This window comes from Lepisosteus oculatus, chromosome 3 (genome assembly GCF_040954835.1).
Source record: "Lepisosteus oculatus isolate fLepOcu1 chromosome 3, fLepOcu1.hap2, whole genome shotgun sequence".
In the NCBI taxonomy this organism is placed as follows: Eukaryota; Metazoa; Chordata; class Actinopteri; order Semionotiformes; family Lepisosteidae; genus Lepisosteus; species Lepisosteus oculatus.
The window spans coordinates 35,452,860-35,470,449 of NC_090698.1; the positions used below are offsets into that span (position 1 = coordinate 35,452,860).

General features: G+C 38.2%; 1 protein-coding gene across 1 annotated transcript in view; it reads left to right on the forward strand.

The window, feature by feature from the left end:
- fras1 (Fraser extracellular matrix complex subunit 1) overlaps positions 1-17,590 on the forward strand; it is a 364,870-nt gene that overhangs the window by 71,269 nt on the left and 276,011 nt on the right. Inside the window, exon 3 of the mRNA XM_015364800.2 lies at positions 9,116-9,223. Within this exon, the coding sequence (XP_015220286.2) occupies positions 9,116-9,223 (108 nt within the window). The remainder of the gene's footprint in view (positions 1-9,115; positions 9,224-17,590) is intronic.

Here is a 17,590-nt window from a genome sequence, read left to right on the forward strand (position 1 = left end):
TGCTCACATTGCAATATTATAATTATATTCTGAATTGGAATTAAGCACACCACATCTGTTCTTTATCCTAATGTTAAATATTGTCAGATAGATTTCTTTTCAGCACTACACTGTGTACTGTGTTTATCTATTTCATTGCACACTGCAAAAGACACAATTTCAGCTGGATAAAATATTACGACTTAACAAAGGCACTCATTTCTGTGCCTTCAGACATCAGGGTGTGCTCTCATGTTGTATTCTGCACCAAAGGATTGACCAGGAATGCACAAATAAAAGGACTGTGACCTAATCATATTATATTTGCATGTAAGAACACTGTAAATACGAAGACGGTTATGTTCGGTTATGTTATCTGAAAATAAAAATATTTTCCAATATTTCCATGGTCTGCATGTGTGAGATGGTAGAGTTTCTAATGTTTTTTTGCAGTTGAGTTATGAACTACCTGGGTCAACTTAGTGCCTAGTGCCGCTTTAAAAAATCCTGGTTCTTTTTTCACATGAATAATATATTAAAACAATGGTCTTGTTATAAAGGAAGTTGCTTTATGTTAATCCTAACATTTTAAATACTGGCTCAAAAGATGGGTTGAATCGTTAAATGGCCCTTGATTTGCAAATTAATTTAGAAAGGACACAATGAGAAACTGTTTACTTCTTCAGATTTTAAAAAAGGACAAAGCTATGAAGTATTATGATGTGCTAGGCTCTTCCTGCAACTCTTCTGATTAGGTGATGATGACATTGACAATTTAATTTTCCTGTTCATACAAACACACTGGTATTAAATGCAAAATCAACCATTGTTCCCAACCTGGGAGAGACAAAAATGCAGACATTATCACCGGACCAGTAATAGAGCACCTGAACTCAAAAGACGGGGTAACAGCAGGTCAAAGTCGCTGTGCATGGTCACATGATCACCTGAAAAAGAAGGTCCTATATCACAGGAACGAAAGCACCTGGGAAGCTACTTTCAATGGCGCAAACTGTCACAAACATAGCACTAATGAATGAGAATGTTTTAGTTTCCCTACAACGTTGTAGGGCGGGCTGGGTGATGTCATGACCCTGAAAAAACCAGAAAACTCAGAAACGAAAGCAGCACAAATGCTACTTTCAATGGCACAAATGCAGCAGGAGAAACACTATCCTACCCATACAGTGAAAAAAAATGTTAGAGGTGTTTGTTCTCAGTGCGTTTTTCTTCAGATTAGGTATGTGACATACTGTATATTGTCTTTAGTGTCTTCACTAAAATAATAACCCTCTTTCTGGTTATGGTGGAGTATTATCCTTATAATGCCATTATAAATAAGGGGCAAAATGGTATCGGTTTAAAATAATTTGTGTATGGAAATACATTAAATCACTAATAACTATCACTAATAACAAAATGAAAGTGAAACATGAGTGTAAGAAAAAGTGTAAGAAGACTGCAAATTAGTGTGGTTTATCTGGAGAAAGATATCACAGTCCACTTGATATAGCAAAGATACAACATATTTAGTAATTTGATAATTAATTTACTAGGTAGAGGAAAGATACTGTTACGAGGAGATTTTAATTGTCTTTAAAATGCTTCAGATAAGAAATGTGCGGTGAGAAAACAAAATGGGATAAATTTGGTGGCTCTTTTTAAAAATATTTTAGAGGATTTTTATTTAAAAGATTAATTTAGACTGACTACACTTTTAGAGCTTTAGTAAATCTAAAGGAAGAAAAAACATGATAGGGCCTCACACCTCACACATGTTTCATATACTGGGGAAATCAAGTTTTCTGGGGAGAATGTTGGCTTGTGTCAGCTTGCTATTCAGTGAGATTGTGAGCAAAAAACTGTTATTTGTCAATATGTTGTTTGTGTGCTATATAGAACGACTACTGCCCAGTTTGAGAAAGAAATTATCAAATGTAATTGTAGTATATATATTAATATAACAAAAAATATAAATAGAATAATTGATTTTATAATAAATGATAAGGGATCATTTTTTTTTTTTTGGAGGATCATATTCGGAGAGGATTAAGAATATTATACTGGTATTTATCAGGTTTTATCATACAGTATATCACTCATTTTTTTAAGGAAAATATGTGTATACTTCTAAAGGTACAGTACATGGACAGTTTACTGTGTAACTGGTGCAATGTCAGTATAGTATAGCAGAACAATATCATTAAAAAAAAAGTAGTTCCTCGCAGTCATTTGAAGTAATTTTAAGCATGTGTGACAGAATGATCTATCCACTGCTCACAGCTGCAGACTCGCACAGCTACATGCACTTCATAACAAAGGCCACTTCTAAAATAAACATTTAATTTTTAACTTTTATTGCTTTGTATATAGTGATTTATTTCATGAATGCGCAGATGTAGATTGATTGCGGGACACACTGCTATGTAGGACACACTGCTATGTAAACGTTAACACAAACTCACATTATACATATAATTACATAAACAGACAACATCCACCATTTTTTACATCCCTTCCTTCGGCCCCAAGGAAATAGAGCCTCAGGTGGAAGCTGTCTTTATAGGTGCCTGCACAGGGGCTTAGTATAAGAAAGACCCTGCTCTCTGGCCACAGGGCAGATCTGTTTTGAATCTGAATAAGGGAGGCTACATAGTAAAAGAGTATCTTCTTCTTCGCATTTTTCCACTTATGTGGGGTCTGCTTGTTTGCACCAATTTTTCCACTTCGTACGGTCTACAGCATCTCGGCAGGTGACTTTTCCGAGGCGGATGTCGTCTTTCAGCCGATCCAGCCAGCACGTAAATGGTTGTACACGGGGCCGTGCCGGCCTTCCACATTCAATTCGAGGGCAGTCTTTGCCATTGATGTGTCATTGCTGCGGAGCACGTGTCCATACCATCGTAGGCGCGATTCCCTCATTTTCTCAGTGATTGGGGTGACTTTGAGTGTTCTTCGCACCTCTTCATTCATGACATGGTCTAGTCTTGTCAAGCCGAGGGTCCATCGCAGCATCTTACATAGTAAAAGAGTATAGGAGTAGTATATATGATAGTTTGTATTAAGGATATTTTTTATTTCTTTTCAATCTTTCAAATGTTTTGCCACTGGATGTTTTGCACATTTTGTTGGTTTCTGGGAGTGGGAATCATTGAACATCATTGGACATACGGGATGTAAGTGCCACTGCTGGTCTTTCAATCATTTGCAGTTTTATAAGTGACAGACTAGTTTATCTCAAGAGCTAGAGACTAGTAAACGTTATTGATTACGTAGTAAATGTTTGAAGAACGAGCGCCAGAAATAAGGCGATTTGATTGGTAAAAATCAAATTTCTCCTGTCAATCAAAAACCGCTGTCATTCACTGTATTTTCAGCCATTCAGAGCCCTTAGGGGGTGAGACTTCCTCTAGAAGCTTCAGGCTGCATTTTTAGCTGTCAATCATTGACTCAGAACGGGTAATCAATCAGTTTTTTATCAGTTTCTTATCAGTGTTCCTTTTTTTCACATCAGAAGGCAACTCTGAGTTTTTTTTTTCATTGCATAACAGCAGATAAAGGCTCTCTAGCAGTGTCTTAAGGTTTTTATAGCAATTGCAATGGTTTTTATTCTTATTATTTTCAATATTTTAATGATTTTTTATTATAGGCGTGAAATTTCATTCCAGGTCCAGTCTTCACAAAACATGATGTCGAATTTTTCGAATTGATCAATTTGTCCCAAATTTTTATCCAAGCTAGTAGCCACCTAGAACAAGGTTTTCAAATCATTCCCAGGTCCTTGACATGAATATAGTTGAAAAATCTGACCTCTGGACCCAAAAAAAATGTTCACCAGCTGTGTTTTTCATATGTTTGTCTGCTGAGTGGACACATTAAGAAATATAAGAAAGTTGACTATTCACACTTAAAGCCAAAGGGGTTAGCTTTAATTTAAGACCTGAACCAGGCTCCTGCTATGTTCTGCTGCAGAGATATAACAAAAGTTTAAGGGGGAGGAAATTCCAGGTGGACATTGGCTAAATATGTCACTGGTAGTAAAAGGTTTTAACAAACTTTATCACCGGAATTCTTTCCTTCTGACAATTGTCCCTGCTTCTGCTTCCTGTTTCTATCGTGTGCGTGTGTTTTTTCAAATACATTTTAGAAAAGTGTAATCTATACTAAAAAGCTGTACACCACCTTCTATATAGATACATATTGGCAGCTTTTAACTCCGCAAGTCACACACCAATACTTAATTATACCGGTTTCACAGGTATTTTCAAGTGGTCGAGTCTTCAGCGGGAGGGGGGGACAAGCTGAAAAGTAACAAAAGTAACACCCACCACAGCATTTCGTTGATCTAACTAACAAGGATGGGACATTAGCTAGCCAATATGATAAAGGAATAACTTTTTATTTCTTTAGCACCTTTATTTGAACATTTCCATCGATTGTACAAGCACTGAAAAACTGTTCAATCCCTAGTTCGTCAGGCATTTTCTTTTACTATAACAGATAAAAAAACTCCCTTGCTTTTAACAGAGCGTTTAATAATTTCTAACAACGAAAATTATTTAAACTGCGACACTTTTATCATTCAACGAGAAAATATCACAAGGATCCTCGAGATCAACAAAGACAACAGAAAAAGATATGTGTATAAGATACTTATACCATGGGATATAGGTTTTTTATCTATGCTACAGTAAGTAGTCTTTAATATTGCTTCATTACACAGTGAAGTCAAAATTCCGGGATGTGCCTATGTACGCTGGGCAAACGTTCCAAAGGTAAAATTCTTCCAGCACGGGGGTACCTTTAAAGTGGAGGAGACGGCACAGAAATTTTTTGGCATGCATAAAAAACAGCAATTCTGTCAGTAAGCCCTAAATGAATTAATAGCAAACATGGTTTACATGAAATACATTTTTCCAAGAAAGTTTAGCCTTTCTCACTAATGAAACCGCTAAATAAAGACATAAATATAGAAATCTTAAGATTTTTAAAATACATGACTTTGCTAAAATTTATTTAAAAATAAAAATGATTACAAATGCCAGTGGAGAGTGCTTACTTTGTCAGCACTCAGACAAAAATACAATGCTTTTATTCATTCTTAATCAGATGGTGAGAGTAAAGGGGGAGCGATAAGGTTGAAGTTGAGGAAAAAGAAGTGAAAGAGGGGGAAGCTTAATGGACTAGAACAGGGGAGGTATGTGGTTTTGCATAAGGAGCGGGGCTATGGAAATGAGGTCTATTTGGGAATGTGGAGTTACATGTTCTGGCTGTTTGTGAATTATCGTTGTTGAGTATGGAGTGTTGAGGTATTGAATTTGTGTAATGCTTTATGTTGAAAATTGAGATGGATTTTGTTAATGATAAAAAGAATAAACTGGGATGGGAGGAGGGTTTGGTTTTGCATAAGGGTCGGGATTATGATAATTGGAGGAATTTGAGAGAGTTTGCGGGCTGTTTTTGGTTTGTATTTTGAATAATTCGTACAAGATATTGAGATTTGTTGATAACTGGAGGACGGTTTTGCTTTAATGGTTTGATATATTTCATTTTGTATTGTGGTTGGTATTTATGTTTTTAGATGGTATTATGTCTATATGGTTGTTTTTGTTGGTTGGTCGTTATTATGGTTATTATATTTATTGTGTCATTTTTGATTATTGGATGTAATAATCAAAAGAGAGAGAGAGAGAGACAGAGACACAGCACTTTCTTTTTTTACTTTTGTAGCCAAAGGGCCTTGGAGATCAGATTCCCTTCCCCCTACGGAAAGACAGACACATGCTTTCACAGTTTAGAAGTCGCTATTCAGACGCAGGCGAGCAGCCCCTAGATAAAACATCAACTTTATTTAAACTCCAACGAAAGTATTAATGTTTTTTTATTACCGTACTCTTATGGAACATGCCACCAACCATCTGCATTGAACGATTAAAAATAAAAACGATTACGATTGGCACTCCTGTAGCTTTTTCACAAAACTTCCAACAGAGCTGTTCAACCGGTTTTTATCGGGCACCTCTTATGTCAGGCGTAAGCGATAAATATACGGTATTTAGTTTAAAAGCTGTACAACGCAAGACATTTCGTTACTCTAGGAGGTTTCGTGAAAAAGCACATTGTGCTGCTGTAATAGTTTATAAATGTCTAATCAGTATCAGCTTATTTATGGGTTGTAATTTTTAAAAAAAGTCCAAAACCGCACTCAAAATGCAATTTAGCGCTTTATGGCAAGAGGAGACCCCCAAATTAATAATGAAACATGCTACTGTTTGTGCATGAACATAGTTACTGTATACTGTTATTTCTTTAGATACGCGATTCCATGTTATTTTTTAACCCCTGGCAGGACTGGGAGTCCATAAGAATCCAGTAATAGGTTTCATTGCGCTTTGACAGATCTTCTTTAAATCAATTTTTGATTTAAAGGTTGACAGTAAATGTTTATATTGTAACGCATACTGTACAGCCTCTGTTTCTCTATAAAAATCTAAAGGATCGTTTGCGCAGCCTAAGAGCGGGGCGAATGCACTACAATAGATTAGCATACTGTAGAGGAAAACAGTATAGGCATCGTTGATATGAGGACTTTTGAAACCAAATTTCCCAAATTTAATATGTGCTTTTCTATATTTATTGTCAATTGATTGTCCATAATATTGCTATTCTAAGCAAGGAGCGCTTCACCCTGTCTGCCGTGGGGAGAGTTGTCTTATTCCTTCCCTGCCTCACCGAGAGCAGACCCTTGCCAGGCCCTCGTTGACACCGGTTCGACCATCACCCTGCTGCGGCCTGGTGTCCTGCCGGGCACCGAGGCAGCCGGACCCCCAGGGCGCTCACCGTGCACTTTGGGGCTGCGAGGGTGAAACACCCCTTCTACCTTGCTCCAGTCCGTGAGGACCGTATCCTAGGGTTGGACTGGTTGCAGCAGGTGGGTGGTTGCCTTGACTTGTGGTTGCGGTTGCTCTGTGGGGCAGTTCTCCAAGCGGTGCACGGCCAGCCGAATGCTGCCAAGCAGTGACCTCGCCGCTGGAGGGCACCTGCCACCCTCGGCGCAGCACCCCGTCCCTCACCTCCAAGGCCTCCCACAGTGCACTGAGTGCCTTAAAGACTCCGGGTAGGGGCAAGCTTATCTCACCATACTGAGAGTCAGCTCTGGCACGCTCGCCCGACACCTGTGGCTCCGGCAGGCCCAGGCGACACCCACCGCTGCCACCTCTGCTTCCCGCTCCGCTCATCCAACACACCCCGGACACCTCCCGCCCCGTCCACCACGAAACTGATTCATTCCCCCTGCCTCACCAACTCTCGCCGGCCCAAGTCAAGGCAACCACCCACCTGCTGCAACCAGTCCAACCCTAGGATATGGTCCTCATGGACTGGGGCAAGGTAGAAGGGGTGTTTCACCCTCACAGCCCCAAAGTGCATGGTGAGCGCCCTGGGGGTCCGGCTACCTTGGTGCCCGGTAGGATACCAGGCCGCAGCAGGGTGATGGTCGAACCGGTGTCGACGAGGGCCTGGCAGGGTCTGCCCTCTATGAGGCAGGGAAGAAATAAGCCCCGGCTCTGGCCAACCCTTCCCACGGCAGCAGGTGGGGTGAAGCGCTCCTTCTGGCTTTCCGGAGTGGGGGTAGTGTCTCTCAAGGGCGGCCTTCCCCTCTTTAGGCCACCCCGCTCCCGTTTCACGACGGCCTCTGGAGTCCCCGGGGCTCCAGCGCCCGGTACTCCCGTGCGATGTGTCCCCTCTCCCTACAGCGGTGGCAGATGACCAGCAGTCATCGCCACGCTGGGCGTCTCCTCCTCCCAATCTGATTCCCCATGCACCCCTCCGTTGGTGCCCACTGGTCTCCTCGAATACGGCATCAGCCTGCTCAGCCAGAGCCAGGGCCTGCTCCAAGAGGACGCAGTGAATAGCGACTAATAAGTCTGTCTTTCTGTGGGGGGAAGGTAATCTGATCTGATCTGCAAACCTCCAACAGAGCTGTTCAACCGTTTTTTGTCGGGCACCTCAAGTGTCAGGTGTAAGCGATAAATATATTTAGCTGAAAAGCTGTACAACGCAAGACATTTCGTTACTCTAGGTTTTGTGAAAAAGCACATTGTGCTGCTGTAATACAGTTTAAAATAATTAAAAGTCTAAACAGTATCAACTTATGTATGGGTTGTAATTTAAAAAAAGTCAAGAACCGCACTCAAAATGCAATTTAGCGCTTTCTGGCAAGAGGAGACACCCAAATTAATAATGTAACATGCTACTGTTTGTGCATGAACATAGTTACTGTATACTGTTATTTCTTTAGATACGCGATTCCATGTTTTTCTTTAATCCCTGGCGGGACCGGGCATCCATAAGAATCAAGTTATAGGTTTCATTGCGCTTTGACAGAAACCAAATTATATCGTTATTAATTTCTTTAGATACGCGATTCCACATTATATTCCCTATTAATCAAATTCTAAAAGTATGCTTGATGACTCCGGTATCAAGCTTATTCATAGAAAAGCTTAAAACTGCCACTTTTTGTGCACTTTATTTCACGTTAGTTAAAGACTGCGATGCTTAAAATGTTTAGGGAGAAATGGAATACTGGTGTGTATTGTATATTGTAAGTCTAGGCCAGGCTAGAATTTAATTGAGTAAATAATTCCATATCATGTATAACTTTAAAGGACCGGCTCCCCATTAAGGGTGTACCTTGTGTCTGTTGCTTTCCAGAATAGACTCTGGCTCCCCTGCAACCCTGAATTGGAAGAAGCATTTAGAAATTGGGTTGATGGATGGGTGGATGATGAAGTCAGTGGTGTGCAAATACTTTGCCTGATTAAAATGTAAAAGGGGAGTTTAAAATAAAATATATTCACTATGTGAAAGTGATCCTGTGGTGACAGCATTATTCATTTACCCAATTAAATCAATTAGTAATGTACATTAATTTAGTATTTTGGAAATTAAAATTATACCCAGTGTAAAGTGGTGTTCAGATGGTGAATTTCGTACTATAAATGACTAGGATTATGGTTTACTTTCAGAGATGAAAAGTGTGCACAATTTTAGAAGGCATATTTTCTGTGTAGTGGGTATTGCAATCCTGTCCCTTAAACTATAATGACCCATTGTTTTGTTGATGTTTCTGCAGAATAATACAGTGTGGAAGCCTGATTCTTGCCAAGACTGCAGCTGTCTCAATGATATTGTGATTTGCAAGATGACTCGCTGCCAAAATCCAGAGTGCGATTTTCTGAAGGTAATATGTTGTATTGCAACTACAATTATCTGAATTTAATTTCTTCCTCCCTACCAACCAGAATATTTGACTCTCCAGGCAACATGTACTAATTTTGTCAATTGTTGGATCGAATAAGTAATGTAATAATTGAACTGTATTACCATGTTAAATATTATACTTAAAAACAGTTTGAAACATAATGCATAATCATTACCTTTTGTCTTCTACTCCACTGACGTACTGATGCAACCACTGAGATTGAGCATTAAAACTTATTTCCACAGTAAGATAACTTCTCTGTGCTGCAGTGTAATTCTTTACACTGCCCAAAGAATCTTCACTGGCTAAAGAAGATTGATTAGTTAGTGAAAACAATGGAAAGGTTCGGTAAAATAAAATTAGGTTTCTGAACATCGTTAGCAATATTTATTAATGGAAATAAATATATTTATGTTGCTGGTAGTAGTAGCATATTCTTCATTTTCATAAACATCTGCATTCTTTAACTCGGTCACTTGTGGTTATTTTGGAAACATTTTGACATGTTTGTTTTAATTAAATTTTTTGCTCTTGTGATTCTTTTAGTGTAAAATGAAGTACATGTAGTTTAACTTGTTCAAACCGAGTGATGCTTTGGCTTAGTGGTAGATTTGTGACCTGCCAGCTAGAAGGCCCTGGGTTAGATTCATGCCCAGTGCACCTGTTATACATTTAACAAATTTAGACTCTTTCTCTAATTGTAAAAAATAAGAAATAATATGTATATTATATTGACATTTCTAGCATTTTATGTCACAGTATGTTAAATGCAAAAATAATATTAATATTAAAAAATAACATTAATGAGTTAGCAACATGTGAATACTGTCACTGTCTACCAGTCAAGACCAACAAGGCTGCTCTCTATGTTGTTTGGAGAGAGTAAAAGAATGCAACGATGCCCTTTAACAGAAATCACAATTGAGATTTTAATGTGCATTTTTGGTTTTAAATACTAATCCTTAAAGCCTGTATGTATAAAATATTTTTATAATTAAAACTTAAAATATGAAAGCGGTATTAATTAGACAAATCAAAAACATTTAAGATGAGTGATGTTTGGAAACAATGTGTTCACATCTTTCTCCTCCCCCTTCTTCCCCCTATGTTGATGACAACAGTTGGACCCCATGCTGAGTGAGAAGTGTGGAAAATGGATAAGGGGTACAATTAATGAAATGTGCAAAACGAGGGATTTGATATAATGAGAAATTCAGTGTATATTCTTAAGCATGAATATACATTTGCTGGTCTACTGAGAGGCATTTATTAATTTTGAAAATAATTTTAATTTTAAAGGGAACAGGAAGTGTATGCCTTACCAAGCAAAACAATGTATTTTTTAATTAGATGTGTGAGCCAAATACAATACCATGTAAACTATGTTTTTGACTCTCTACACATTAAGTTTCTATTTACGATGTGATAGATTAATTTTTTAGATCAAGTTAATTAATATTAAAATGATTAAGGGAGGTTACAGAGTTAAAGAAATCCATGAAATAACATTTGCAGTTTTCCATTGATCAAATATTACAGCTGTTCTTGCAGACTATCATCATCTAGATGCAATTATTTACACTTAATATTTTCCTTACCGTACAGTATCTAATAGTTTGATGCCTGCTAGGTTGTACAGGTTAACATCAGTTGGTGGGGAGCCAGGAACTAACTGATTGCTCACAGATGCTGTATTATCTTCAGAATGCCAATTCCTCCAAAACCCACTGGGCAACTTACTGGTGTCTATATCACAAGTCCCTATGCTGTTTGGCTGTGGTAACTTCTAAGTGGGTCCTGCCCAGTGCTAGTGATTTGCTAGTTGTCTGTTGTCACAAGCGCATGTGCAGAAGGAATAACCCCCATTTTTAAAAGTTTATTCAAAAAAGCATAGGAGAGTTTCATAGGAATATTAAGAGGTCAGGAGTATTGCATGTTGTTTGCAGAGATCTAACTACAGAACCAGTTTATGCTACTCCAGACTTTCAGTACAGGATAAAATGAGAAGTATGTTTTTTTGTTTCTTACACTACTGTTACTTATTATTAAAGAGGGGCAACTACAGAAAAACAATGTATTTAAAAAAAATTGATTATAATCTGAATAAACACGTAAAAACCACAGTTGTAATTTCTGTTTAAGGGCATCTTTAAGTTACCTTACTGTCAGGTGGTCAAAAGACTGGTATAAATAGTTTTAGTTCAATTCCTGGGGTGCTATCTGTGTAAAAATTGCATGTTCTCTATGTGTATGTGTTGGTTTCCTCCATGTACTCCCACAGCTCAAAGACATATAGGTAGGCTTCTAGGTAAATTGGTGTGAGTGTCTGTGTGCCCTGACTGTCATGAGTTTACCCCACCTTAATAATAATAATTAATTGCTTACACTTATATAGCACTTTTCTGGACACTCCACTCAAAGTGCCTTACAGGTAATGGGGACTCCCCTCCACCACCACCAATGGCACTTGGCCTTGGCACTCATTGCTTGTGGGAGGGTGGAGTGGGAGGCTTGGCAGCACGATTGAAAGGATGATTAATTCCGTGTGAAACACTATGTAATAATTTCTGAAATTTAAGGAGAGAAATCCAGATTTGTAATTAAAAGATGATATACAGATGCAGCCAATCAAAACAAGTAGGGTACGCTGCAGTATAACGCGGTGGGGGTGTTGCATCAAAATGCGGTATAACCTGGTAGGACGTGATATAACGCGTCATTTCGTGTCATACCGGAAATTGCCATATGTAAATTAGATTATGTTAATAGTATCTGGAATCACCTTGTAAAACCGCCAGGAGGAACTAATAAAGCTTAACCTCTCATGTACAGCATTTGAGCTTTTAAATTTAAACTTTGTATTACCGCATGTTAATCATAATTCATTAAAAAGTTGGTATATTTTATGAAAGCAAGATTGCTCAGTTGGGCAAAAGTACACAGCCTACCTTTATCATAAATATTTTAATTATGCGGAAATGTCTTATGCATCAAAGTCTTTACCGAAGATCTTACTAAAAGTATTAATAATGAATGACCCTGGACAAGCTGTAATCTCAAAGTATTATAATTATAATAATAATTGCTTACACTTATATAGCGCTTTTCTAGACACTCCACTCAAAGCGCTTTACAGGTAATGGGGACTCCCCTCCACCACCACCAATGTGCAGCATCCACCTGGATGATTACCCAGGTCCACATTCTTTGTAACCGTCTTTGTAAACGAAAATACTTTATTTTTTTATTGACAAAAAGTAACACCATAGCATTTTGTTGATCCGATCACGCATTTGTTTCCAATCATACAAGCTAAGTAAAAGCCACAAGTAACTAACTAACAAGGACAGGACATTAGCTAGCCAATATGATAAAGGCATAAATGACTTTTTTTGTTTATTTCTTTAGCACATTTATTTGAATGTTTCCAATCCCTAGTAAAATTGTCCAATCCCTAGTTCGTCAGGCATTTTATTTTTCGCTGTGGGAGCGCTCCTACAGGTCCTGGTCTCAGTGCCTTCTAGGATATAACGCCAGCGATTTGTTGTTAAAATTGGGTTTCATATAACGCCGCAGCGAACTCTCGTTTTTATGTCACTATAACAGACAATCTCCCTGGCTTTTAACCGAGCGTTTCATAATTTCTAAGAATGAAAATGAATTAACTATGCGACACTTATTATTCAACGAGAACTCAAAATATCACAAGGATCCTCAAGAGCGCAACAAAGACAGCAGAAAAAGATATCGGATACATGAGAATCCAAGCTTTTTTATCTACGCTAAGAAGTAGTCTTTAAAATTTCTATACAACACAGTGAAGTCACAATTCCGGGGTGTGCGTATTAGAGAATATAGCACGGCTTCGAATGTTTCAGAAAAATCTGATTGGCTGACACATGTAAGAATTTGATGCTTAAAATGTTTAGGGAGAAAGTGGAATACTGGTGTGTATTTTTTGTTTAAAATACCCATACCAGCCATATACAGTTTGTAACGTAGGGATTTCTATATTTATGTCTTTATTTAGTGGTTACATTAGTGACAAAGCCTAATCTTTTAGCTTCAGTAACGCGTATGCCGTGTGGCAGACATGTTTGCTTTGGGTTTTGCTTATTCACATATCTCCCCTTTTTATAAAATGAGATGGTTGAAAACTGTTGTTTCATCAGTGAAAAGTACATCATGAAATGCCTCTCCCTGTTCAATCCATTGGAAAAAAGAAAAGAAGCATAAAGCGTCTGATGGTCATAAACTATATTAATTTAGGAACAGCATCAGAGATATGTTTTTAACTGCACTGCATCGGAAAGAATACCATAGCAAGTTTTTTTTTTACTCCCTCGTGGAAACGGGCTTCCATAAGAATCAGTATAGCTTCTGGGAAATACATTTTTCCTGCATTTAAGTTTAACTTGTTCAGAGCACCCTACATTACAAACTCCAAGCATTTCATTTTGAGCTGAAGATCCTCACACCTGAAGAAGGATTCACAGCCGAAACGTTGCAGGCTGACGCGACTACCCACCAAAGTAAATGTATTGCATTAAATGTTTAAATTATTACATCTAGTTTTTTATTTCTTTTTTTTCAATTAAAAAAATCCTTTGCCCAGCCTAAGAGGGGGGGTCGGCTCTCAATGACAGCTGACCTCCATACACTCAAGTGAAAAATTAATAATGCCAGTGTAAACGTCGTATTTATAATTTGTTGATAATAAAAATGTTAAGTTCTCTAAAGCTTTCTCAGTCAAGTATGATAATTTACCTAGGGAGCTGTGTAAGCATGCGTAGGCAGCAAAAGATCGGCTAAACTGAGAAGAAAACGCTTTCAGAGAAAATGTTTCAGGTGTGAAGAACACAGATCCCCAATGCAATTTCAACCAAACCTGTCCCCACACCACACACCCTGCCCCCACTGCGATTAGAATATACACAAAGCAATGAAATCTTTAAAGTAGATGGTCAGGTGTTTTGCAAACGTAGGCATAGTATGTAACCCAGGCTTTATGAACTCACACCTGGGATTCGATTAATAAGGGTTATTAATTATTAGAGTTCTAAAAGCCTGAATTCCGTACTATGCCTATGTCACCGAAACACCTTTGCTAGTTAATGCTACTTCATATTCTCGGGCGTAATTTTTTTAGGCAAAAACCAGGCTAACAGGCTTGTTTTGTGATCTTCCTAAGATTGTTAAGCGCAGTGTCAAAATGTTTCCATATGAAAGTATTCATATGAAAGGCAGTGACGTCTGTCCTGAGGCGTATGTGTGTGGCAGATCTGTGATGTGGTTGAGGGTGAATTGTGGTGAGCCTCTGATTGGGGGAAAAAACACCTACTGATCTGTTCTACATACCAGAAAGACAACAGAATATGATTTTTTCTATTCGAAACGTGTTTTAAACGTTTAATTAAGAAGTAAAAACCTTACAGTGTACACTGATTTCTAAACTGATCAGGAGGACGAAAAATTTGTTTCACACATAAAAAGTGGTTATTAACTATCGAAACCTGTTTCGTGCAATGTCTAAGCAGGAACACATCATGATATCTCATATATGAAAAATACATAATATATCTTATATATGAAAAAGCCTTTCAAACTCCAATTACCCAGACTGTAAGCACGGGAATAAAGCTTTGTTTGAAAATTCCTATATGTTACTCAGCAGAGTCTTAAAAACAGCACCCATAGTGTTTAAACCGATTTTTTTTTACACAGAAGACTTGATAGCTTCGTGTTGTGAATCTGTTTTTCTAAGAAAACATGTCAGTGGGGAAAGCTGGACTTTCCCTTATTCTACCTTGAAAATACCTGTGAAACCGGTTATTTAAAACATTGTAGACATGAGAGAGAGAGAGAGAGAGAGAGAGAGATGCGATAACCGCACAGCGCCAGGCAAATGCACAACATTAATGTAGGGCTTTTGGGCTGTGTACATACAGTACAAACATGTTGTGATATTTAGAAATATAAAAAATGTCAATGTAATTCTAATAATATTTGCTATTTTTATTTTTCAAAGAAATGTTTATTTGTTAAAAGAAAACCGATAGCAACAGCTGGGTTTGAACACTCAGGGTTATAAATCAGTCACTTAGCTATCACGCCACCGAGGCACTCGTGTGACAAGTGTATATCATTGGAAAGTCTTGTACTACTGTTTGTGCAGCAGTACATGAATATAGTTACACTGTTATTAATTTCTTTAGATAGGCGATTCCGTATTATATTCCCTATTAATCCAATTCTAAAAGTATGCTTTTGTTTAATCCAGTAACGAGCGTATTCGCAGAAAAGGTTAAAACGATCAATTTGGGTGTTAACAAAACGTGTTTACAAAGAAAGTGGAATACAGTAATACTACCAGCTATATAGATAGATTTAGATGTTTAGATCCTTAAATTAATATCATTATTAATTTCTTTAGATATGTGATTCCATATTATTTTCCCGAGTATAAAACAAATAATTCCGGTCCTGAAATCTGATTGGCTGACACCCTTCTGAAGCTGTGCCATTTTCTCTGGTATACACACACCCCAGAATTTTGACTTTTTACTGTGTGATAGCGTAGATAAAAAAGCTTGGATTCTCATGTATCTGATAAACGTATCTTTTTCTGCTGTTTTTGTTGTGCTCTTGAGGATCCTTGTGATATTTTGAGCTCTCGTTGAATGAAGTGTCGCATAGTTTAAATCATTTTCATTCTTAGAAATTATGAAATGCTCGGTTAAACGGATGGGATTTTTTGTCTGTTGTAGCGGTGAGGCTTAATAATAAGAAAGAATTAAGTGTTCTGGGCTTTCCCAAATGAGGCCCCATTTCTCTGTTCATCTCTGTGGTGCAGCCACAGAGAAACTACCTAAACCAGGCTGATTTAAGGTCTTAGGACAGCTCCCAAAGGGGGATGCACTTAGCTAAGCCTGGCTACCATGATCAATGGTCATCCATTGGCGCCTATCTGTCTAGGGAGTGCCAGATGGACATCTGGACTGCATTCCTAAGTGTCAGGAGTAAGTGACTCATATCTCACCTTGATCAACCAATCAGGGACTGGTAGGGCTGAGTAACCCACATGGGACTCTGATGCCCATGGAACTTTCAGCCAATCAATGAGCTGAAGTTCCTCCAGGTAAAAACAGGCAACACAGAGAGTCTGTGAGATTCAACAAGATTCAGATTCAGTAACATTCATTTCCTGACTTGCTGGGACCCACAGTCATCTTTTCTCCTGTGCACAAACTTTGCTAGTTAAAGCCAACAGTGAGCATCAGCAGCGCACCGTCGCAAGCCGCACAGCACAGCCTGGCACGGAGCCAGAGAGCGCGGATTGGACAGCAACAGCCTGCACCTGTTTCTTTGTGCCCGCAGGAGATCTGAATACCCAAAGATTGGATGAGTATTCAACTTCAATGCATGACAGCTCGAGAATTCAATTGTTATCCCAACCAGTTGATATCAATTTAATTCCTAAGAGTTATGTACTTGTTTTGAGTATCTGATGTAGAAGTTATAACTAAGTTCATTTATGAAACGGTCTTAATGAATGATATACTGAACGTATGTCCTCTTGATATGTGTAACTCTTTGTAACTGACCGAATATACCTTTTGTATTCTGATAACCCTCTCGATAAGATCTGTTAGGGTTATATGCATATTCTATGTATTAATAAATGTATCCTCGTGTATTAGTACCTGTGTGTGCGCGTTGTTTGAGTTATGTCGCATGGTTGGATTCTAAAGCCACCAAAAGAATCAACTTTGTGATTTACTGCTACAATTAATAATTGTCTCAGTAAATGCCCAAACCCTACAGAACTGGTGCCTTCAGAGAGCCACTATGATTACATATTTGGCGTCCCTGAGCCGGTTTTCCTACACTGTTATAGTAAAAGAAAATGCATGACGAACTAGGGATTGGACAGTTTTTCAGTGCTTGTACAATCGATGGAAATGTTAAAATAATTGTGCTAAAGAAATAAACACAAAAAGTCATTTATGCCTTTATCATATTGGCTAGCTAATGTCCTCTCTTTGCTAGTTAGAAATGAAATACTGGTGTGTATTTTTTCTTTAGACTACCAAGTACAGCCATATAAAGCAGAGTTTACATTCAGTAATATTTTTATGTTCCTAAATTAATATAGTTTATGACCTCCAGGTGCATTATGCCCCTCTTCTTTTTATGCTCAGCTACTTAAATTTCCCTTTGGTTGTAAAATTCCATATAAATATTCAATACTAAGCGGATTAAAACATGCACAGTAAAGACATGAAATGTTGAAATCTTTCCACTACTGAGCAACGCACAACGAGTGCCCCTGTTGGTCATTTTGGC